The sequence below is a fragment of the Notolabrus celidotus genome, unplaced genomic scaffold (assembly GCF_009762535.1).
Source record: "Notolabrus celidotus isolate fNotCel1 unplaced genomic scaffold, fNotCel1.pri scaffold_149_arrow_ctg1, whole genome shotgun sequence".
NCBI classification, from domain to species: domain Eukaryota; kingdom Metazoa; phylum Chordata; class Actinopteri; order Labriformes; family Labridae; genus Notolabrus; species Notolabrus celidotus.
In genome coordinates, this window is record NW_023260023.1 from 10001 (window position 1) to 18325 (window position 8325).

General features: G+C 46.3%; 1 protein-coding gene across 1 annotated transcript in view; it reads left to right on the forward strand.

Annotated features, from left to right (window-relative positions):
- The window catches only part of plxnb3 (plexin B3), a 17831-nt gene extending 9553 nt beyond the window's left edge, over window positions 1–8278 (forward strand). Inside the window, exons 15-31 of the mRNA XM_034678429.1 lie at window positions 186–322; window positions 1685–1861; window positions 3060–3225; window positions 3364–3495; window positions 3743–3847; window positions 4048–4206; window positions 4736–4887; window positions 5155–5255; window positions 5441–5658; window positions 5771–5949; window positions 6398–6464; window positions 6565–6711; window positions 7096–7176; window positions 7310–7388; window positions 7536–7639; window positions 7728–7815; window positions 8151–8278. Of these exons, the coding sequence (XP_034534320.1) occupies window positions 186–322; window positions 1685–1861; window positions 3060–3225; window positions 3364–3495; window positions 3743–3847; window positions 4048–4206; window positions 4736–4887; window positions 5155–5255; window positions 5441–5658; window positions 5771–5949; window positions 6398–6464; window positions 6565–6711; window positions 7096–7176; window positions 7310–7388; window positions 7536–7639; window positions 7728–7815; window positions 8151–8278 (2220 nt within the window). The remainder of the gene's footprint in view (window positions 1–185; window positions 323–1684; window positions 1862–3059; window positions 3226–3363; window positions 3496–3742; window positions 3848–4047; window positions 4207–4735; window positions 4888–5154; window positions 5256–5440; window positions 5659–5770; window positions 5950–6397; window positions 6465–6564; window positions 6712–7095; window positions 7177–7309; window positions 7389–7535; window positions 7640–7727; window positions 7816–8150) is intronic.
- The last annotated feature ends 47 nt before the right edge of the window (window positions 8279–8325 follow it).

The following is an 8325-nucleotide window of genomic DNA, read 5'->3' on the forward strand; positions in this document are numbered from 1 at the left end:
ATCTGGACCTGGAACCGGTTTATCTTGAAAGACTAATCAAAAACCCAGGTCACAGAGACCACCACCACAAGACCACCACCACATGACTCGTCCGAGAGAGCCAATCATCATACATGTCAATGTTTATAAAAGTCTCGGCCAATCAGGTTCCTCTCTGAACTCAAACCCTGCCTCCTGTGTTTCAGGACCCCCAGCTGCTAGATCTGGTTCCTGATAAAGGTCCAGTCTCTGGAGGAACCAGATTGACCATCAGGGGGCGCCAGCTGCTGACAGGACAGAAGACAGACCTGAGCGCTTTCCTGGGCCCCCAAACCTGCTACATGTGTGTACAACAAATACTGCAAATACTACAAATACTACAAATACTGCAAATACTACAAATACTGCAAATACTGCAAATACTACAAATACTGCAAATACTGCAAATACTGCAAATACTACAAATACTGCAAATACTGCAAATACTACAAATACTACAAATACTGCAAATACTACAAATACTGCAAATACTACAAATACTACAAATACTGCAAATACTACAAATACTGCAAATACTACAAATACTGCAAATACTACAAATACTACAAATACTGCAAATACTACAAATACTGCAAATACTGCAAATACTGCAAATACTACAAATACTGCAAATACTACAAATACTACAAATACTGCAAATACTGCAAATACTGCAAATACTACAAATACTGCAAATACTACAAATACTACAAATACTACAAATACTACAAATACTGCAAATACTACAAATACTACAAATACTGCAAATACTGCAAATACTACAAATACTGCAAATACTACAAATACTACAAATACTACAAATACTACAAATACTGCAAATACTACAAATACTGCAAATACTACAAATACTGCAAATACTACAAATACTACAAATACTGCAAATACTGCAAATACTGCAAATACTACAAATACTGCAAATACTACAAATACTACAAATACTACAAATACTACAAATACTGCAAATACTACAAATACTACAAATACTGCAAATACTGCAAATACTACAAATACTGCAAATACTACAAATACTACAAATACTACAAATACTTCAAATACTGCAAATACTGCAAATACTACAAATACTGCAAATACTACAAATACTACAAATACTGCAAATACTGCAAATACTGCAAATACTACAAATACTGCAAATACTACAAATACTGCAAATACTACAAATACTGCAAATACTACAAATACTGCAAATACTACAAATACTGCAAATACTGCAAATACTGCAAATACTACAAATACTGCAAATACTACAAATACTACAAATACTGCAAATACTACAAATACTGCAAATACTACAAATACTGCAAATACTGCAAATACTGCAAATACTACAAATACTGCAAATACTACAAATACTGCAAATACTACAAATACTACAAATACTGCAAATACTGCAAATACTGCAAATACTACAAATACTGCAAATACTGCAAATACTGCAAATACTACAAATACTACAAATACTGCTTACACCACAACTACAACTAATACTTCAATACTTCAATACTTCAATACTGTATACTACTTTAACTCTGACAGTACTTATACAACTACAAACACAAAAACCACTACTCCTAGCAGCAGTAGTTTAACCCTTACTCCTTTGTCCCCTTGTCTCCTGTGTCCTCAGTGTGGAGGAGGTGAATGACACCCAGCTGGTGTGTCAAACAGGGTCCAGTAATCAGACAGGAGGTGTTCCGGTCCGGGTGTTCTTCGGCAAAGCTGAGAGAACAGTTCCAGGCGTTTCCTTCCGTTACCTTGACGACCCGGTCATCGTGGAAGCCACGCCCTCAGAGAGCTTCTACGCGTAAGACCCTGAACACATGTTCACCAGAGATCTGTCATGAGTTGCTCTAGCTTGTCTCTGTGTTTCCTCCCTTCTGTGTAAGTTCATCCTATGTTAGTATATGGTAGTGTTCCCTCTTGTGTTCCCCCGTGTGTTCCCTCGTGTGTTCCCTTGTGTGTTCCCTCGTGTGTTCCCTCTTGTGTTCCCTCTTGTGTTCCCTTGTGTGTTCCCTCGTGTGTTCCCTCTTGTGTTCCCTCTTGTGTTCCCTCTTGTGTTCCCTCGTGTGTTCCCTTGTGTGTTCCCTCGTGTGTTACCTCTTGTGTTCCCTCTTGTGTTCCCTCGTGTGTTCCCTCGTGTGTTCCCTTGTGTGTTCCCTCGTGTGTTACCTCTTGTGTTCCCTCGTGTGTTCCCTCGTGTGTTCCCTCATGTGTTCCCTCGTGTGTTCCCTCTTGTGTTCCCTCTTGTGTTCCCTTGTGTGTTCCCTCGTGTGTTACCTCTTGTGTTCCCTCGTGTGTTACCTCTTGTGTTCCCTCATGTGTTCCCTCGTGTGTTCCCTCTTGTGTTCCCTCTTGTGTTCCCTTGTGTTCCCTTGTGTTCCCTCGTGTGTTCCCTCATGTGTTCCCTCGCGTGGCTAGTGTTCCCTTGTGTTCCCTTGTGTTCCCTCGTGTGTTCCCTTGTGTGTTCCCTCATGTGTTCCCTTGTGTGTTCCCTCGTGTGTTCCCTTGTGTTCCCTCGTGTGTTCCCTCGCGTGGCTAGTGTTCCCTTGTGTTCCCTTGTGTGTTCCCTTGTGTGTTCCCTTGTGTGTTCCCTTGTGTGTTCCCACGTGTGTTCCCTCTTGTGTTCCCTCGTGTGTTCCCTCGTGTGTTCCCTCTTGTGTTCCTTCATGTGTTCCCTTGTGTGTTCCCTTGTGTGTTCCCACGTGTGTTCCCTCGTGTGTTCCCTCGTGTGTTCCCTCATGTGTTCCCTCATGTGTTCCCTCGTGTGTTCCCTCGTGTGTTCCCTCGTGTGTTCCCTCATGTGTTCCCTCGTGTGTTCCCTCGTGTGTTCCCACGTGTGTTCCCTCGTGTGTTCCCACGTGTGTTCCCTCGTGTGTTCCCTCGTGTGTCTAGTGTTTGTGTTGTTTTTAAATCTTCTTCTGCACACATATCCTCCTCCGTTTTCCCCAATCAGTCGTCTTACAAACCAATGACCTTAAATGGTGACCACTTCCTGTCCTCAGAGGCGGGCGTGTCATTATGGTGACCGGCCGAAACCTGGACGTGGTGCAGAAGCCAATCATAGCAGTGTGGGTGGAGCCTGTGGACGTTCAGAGGGTGAGACGGAGAAGACGAATGGCTCTGCTAACGGCCCGAAAACAGCTGGTCTTCAACAGCACCATGACAACGGTGAGACAACCAGCCAATCAGAGACCAGCTACAGAGACAGACAGGGTCAAAGGTTATCTGTTTACCTGTCTCACTACAACTGTCTCTCTGTGTCTGGGACTACCCGTCTCTCTCTCTCTCAACCTGTCTGTCTCTCAGGTGCTGGAGCATTGCTCAGTCCAGTCATCTTCTCAGATGACCTGTCTTACTCCCACAGTGTCTCCTGAGGTCAAGGTCAAAGGGGTCTGGTTCCAGCTGGACAACGTCAGAGTTCACTTTGAGAGCATCCAGGTACCTGTCTGTCTCTACCTCTCTGCTTGTAACCTGTCTGTCTCTACCAGTCCTACTCTCCAGCTGTCTGTCTCTACCTGTCTTTCTCCCACCTGTCTGACTCTCTACCTGTCTTTCTCTCACCTGTCTGTCTCTCTACCTGTCTTTCTCTCACCTGTCTGTCTCTCTACCGGTCTTTCTCTCACCTGTCTGTCTCTCTGCCTGTCTTTCTCTCACCTGTCTGTCTCTCTACCTGTCTGTCATTCAGGGTAAGAGCTTCAAGTACTATCCCAATCCGGACTTCTTCCCTCTGAATCGAGAGGCTCCAGATTCTCCGTACCGCTTCAAACCAGGAGGAGTGATCGCTGTGGAGGTCAGCACCAGTTTAGACCAGTTTAGAACAATTTGGACCAGTATAGACCTGTTTGGACCAGTTTGGACCAGTTTGGACCAGTTTAGATCAATTTGGACCAGTTTAGACCAGTTTAGACCAGTTTGGACCAGTTTGGACCAGTTTGGATCAGTCTACCCACAGGCTGTAGGAGTTAACCTGTTTGAATCTCTCTCTCTCAGGGTCAGGACCTGATCAGAGCCATCTCCAGACAGGAAGTGACTGCTCGTCTGGGGGAAGAGGAGTGTGAGGTGAAGACGTTGGACAACACTCATCTGTACTGTGAACCTCCAGAGACACAACCACTGAGCACAGAGGACCACCAGCTGCCCAGCCTCAAGGTCATTACATCATCACTCAGCTGTCAATCAATCAGCTGTCAATCAATCAGCTGTCAATCAATCAGCTGTCAATCACTCAGCTGTCAATCAATCAGCTGTCAATCAATCAGCTGTCAATCACTCAGCTGTCAATCAATCAGCTGTCAATCAATCAGCTGTAAATCAATCAGCTGTCAATCAATCAGCTGTCAATCAATCAGCTGTCAATCAATCAGCTGTCAATCACTCAGATGGCAATCAATCAGCTGTCAATCAATCAGCTGGCAATCAAACAGCTGTCAGTCAATCAGCTGTCAATCAATCAGCTGTCAATCAAACAGCTGTCAGTCAATCAGCTGTCAATCAATCAGCTGTCAATCATTGATCAACAGCTGACTCCTGCAGAGGTCATCTAAACTCCCAGAATACACCTGGAGAGTCAAACATGAGAAAGACTGAACCTTAACTCTGAACCACTCTCTCTCCTCTCTCTTCCTGTCTGTCTCTCTGCCTGTCTCTCTCTCTCTCTCTCTGCCTGTCTGTCTCTCAGGTGTTCATGGGAAACCTGCAGGTGGATCTTGGATTGGTTCAGTACGACACAGACTCTCTGTTGTCTCCCGTCCCATTGGCTGCTCAGATCAGTTTAGGGGCGGGGGCAGCCGTCATCATCCTGTCAGTGCTGGTCGTCATCCTAATGTATAGGTAGGTACCTGTCTGTCTGTCTGTCTGTCTGTCTGCCTGTCTGCCTGTCTGCCTGTCTGTCTGTCTGTCTGTCTGTCTGTCTGTCTGTCTGTCTGTTTGCCTGTCTGTCTGTCTGTCTGTCTGATTTAAAAGTAAATACTGATACTGTGTTATACTTTCAAAGTGATTGTATTTAACTGGCCTTTTATAATTATATCTGTTTTTGATGAATGTGTGTGTGTGTGTGTGTGTGTGTGTGTGTGTGTGTGTGTGTGTGTGTGTGTGAAGGAGGAAGAGTAAACAGGCTCTCAGAGATTATAAAAAGGTTTTGCTGCAGTTGGAAACTCTGGAGATCAACGTGGGAGATCAGTGCCGCAAAGAGTTTACGGGTAGACACACACACATTTAAATATATATAAATATACATATATATAAATATATTTATATTTATATATATATAAATATACATATATATAAATATATATAAAATATATATATTTATATATATCATGAATTATTCTCCTAAACAGTTCTGGAGAAGTTAGAGTCTGCCCTTCTTCTTCTTCCTTTGCAGACCTGATGACTGAAATGATGGACCTGAGCAGTGATGTTGGAGGACCAGGACTCCCCCTGCTGGACTACAGGACATATGCAGAGAGAGTCTTTTTTCCTGGCCAGCAGGTGGCCCCACTGAGTCGCCAGTTGGACCTGCCGGAGTCCAGGAGGCAGACTGTCGAGCAGGGTCTGATGCAGCTTAACAACCTGCTTAACAACAGGCTCTTCCTCACCCGTGTGAGTAAGAAGGAAGGGGAGGGGGGGGGGGGGATGACTAGCAGATTGGACCTGGTCTACAGTCAGGACATACCTGGACCTGCAGCTCATGTTGTCGTGTTTCTGTCCTCAGTTCATCCACACTCTGGAGGCCCAGCAGGGTTTCTCTCAGAGAGACCGGGGTTATGTAGCCAGTCTGCTCACCATCGCTCTGCACGATAAACTGGAGTACTTCACGGAGGTGATGAAGAGTCTGCTGCAGGACCTGGTCCAGCAGTATGTGGCCAAGAACCCCAAACTAATGCTGCGCCGGTACGTAAAGACAACTCACTATCTGTGTCAGCTGCAAGAGAGACGGGAGGGACACTTTGTCCACCTCTGAGAGTTTACATCAAATACTGATGATCTGTCTGTCTGTCTGTCTGTCTGTCTGTCTGTCTGTCTGTCTGTCTGCCTCTCTGTCTGTCTGTCTGTCTGTCTGTCTGTCTGTCTGTCTGTCTGTCTGTCTGTCTGTCTATCTATCTGCCTGTCTGTCTGTCTGTCTGTCTGTCTGTCTGTCTGTCTGTCTGTCTGTCTGCCTGCCTGTCTGCCTGTCTGTCTGTCTGTCTGTCTGTCTGCCTCTCTGTCTGTCTGTCTGTCTGTCTGTCTGTCTGTCTGTCTGTCTGTCTGTCTGTCTGCCTCTCTGTCTGCCTCTCTGTCTGTCTGTCTGTCTGTCTGTCTGTCTGTCTATCTGCCTGTCTGTCTGCCTGTCTGTCTGTAGGACGGAGACGGTGGTGGAGAAGATGTTGACTAACTGGATGTCGATCTGCCTGTACTCCTTCCTGAAGGTAAATCTTTCTGTCTTCCCTCCAGTCAGTAGAAACACTGTATTGTGTGTGTAACCTGTCTCACCCTCACCTGTCTCACTCTCACCTGTCTGTTGGTCAGGAGGTAGCGGGGGAGCCTCTCTACATGCTCTACAGAGCTATAAAGTATCAGGTGGATAAAGGCCCGGTGGACGCTGTGACGGGGAAAGCCAAACGGACTCTGAACGACAGCCACCTGCTGCGAGAGGACATCGACTACAGCGCCATGGTAACCACGGCAACGCACACACTCTGTGGTTTACATGGTAACACACCGTGTCTGTCTGCACCTGTCTGTCTGAACCTGTCTGTCTGAACCTGTCTGTCTGCACCTGTCTTTCTGCAACTGTCTGTCTGAACCTGTCTGTCTGAACCTGTCTGTCTGCACCTGTCTGTCTGCACCTGTCTGTCTGAACCTGTCTGTCTGCACCTGTCTGTCTGAACCTGTCTGCCTGCACCTGTCTGTCTGCACGTGTCTGTCTGAACCTGTCTGTCTGTACCTGTTTGTCTGCACCTGTCTGTCTGCACCTGTCTGTCTGTACCTGTCTTTCTGCACCTGTCTTTCTGACCTGTCTGTCTGCACCTGTCTTTCTGAACTGTCTGTCTCTCCCAGACTCTGACAGTGTTGGTGAAGAGTGGAGTGGAGGTGCAGCCGTGTCCAGTGAAAGTGCTCGACACCGACACCATCACACAGGTAAAAACTTGATGTATGTTTGAGTGTGTGTGTGTGTGTGTGTTTGAGTGTGTGTGTGTGTGTGTGTGTGTGTGTGTGTGTGTGTGTGTGTCGTGTGTGTTTGTGATATTCACCTGTCTGTATTTGTGTGCAGGTGAAGGATAAAATCATGGATCAGGTCTACAGAGGTGCTCCGTTCTCTCAAAGACCAGCAGCAGACAGTCTGGACCTCGGTAAATGCAAAGACACACACACACACAAACACACACACACACACACACACACAAACACACACACACACACACAGACACACACACACACACACACACACACACACACACACACACACACCTTTCTCACATGTTTGGTTTGATTGACAGAGTGGCGTTCAGGTCAGGCAGGTCACCTGACCCTGTCAGATGATGATGTCACAGCGGTGGTTCAAGGTCGTTGGAAACGACTCAACACTCTGCAACACTACAAGGTAAGAACTGACCAATCAGATCTCACGTCCGTTTCTTCTTCTCTTGTTTGGGTTCTAGTAAAAAAATTTAATATATCTGTTCCTTCAGGTTCCAGACGGAGCCACCGTCGCTCTGATTCCCCGATCTCAGAGTTCAGGTGGAGTCGGAGTCAGCCAGGTGTTCCAGACTGGAGAGAGTAAGGACTCATTTAAAGAACCTGAGCACAAACAGCCTGGGGAACATGGGGAACATATGGAATGTTGGGAACATGGGGAACATATGGAATGTGGGGAACGTGGGGAACGTGTGTACCATGGGGAACACGGGGAAAGTTGGGAATGTGTGGAACGCATGGAATGTGGGGAACACAGAACGTTGGGAACATGTGAAAGGCGGGGAACATGGAGAACATATGGAATGTGGGGAACATGGGGAACGAGGGGAACATATGGAATGTGGGGAACTTTGGGAACATGTGGAATGTGAAGAATGTGTAGAACATGTGGAACCTGGGGGACCTGTGGAACCTAGGGAACATGTTGAATGTGGGGAACGTCTGGAACGTTGGAAACGCGTGGAACGTGGGGAATGTGTGGAACTTGGGTAACACGGAGAACTTGGGGAATGTGGGGAACATGGGGAATGGGTGGAACGTGTAGAAAATGGGGAACATGTGGACCGTGGAGAACGTGTGGAACGTGTTGAA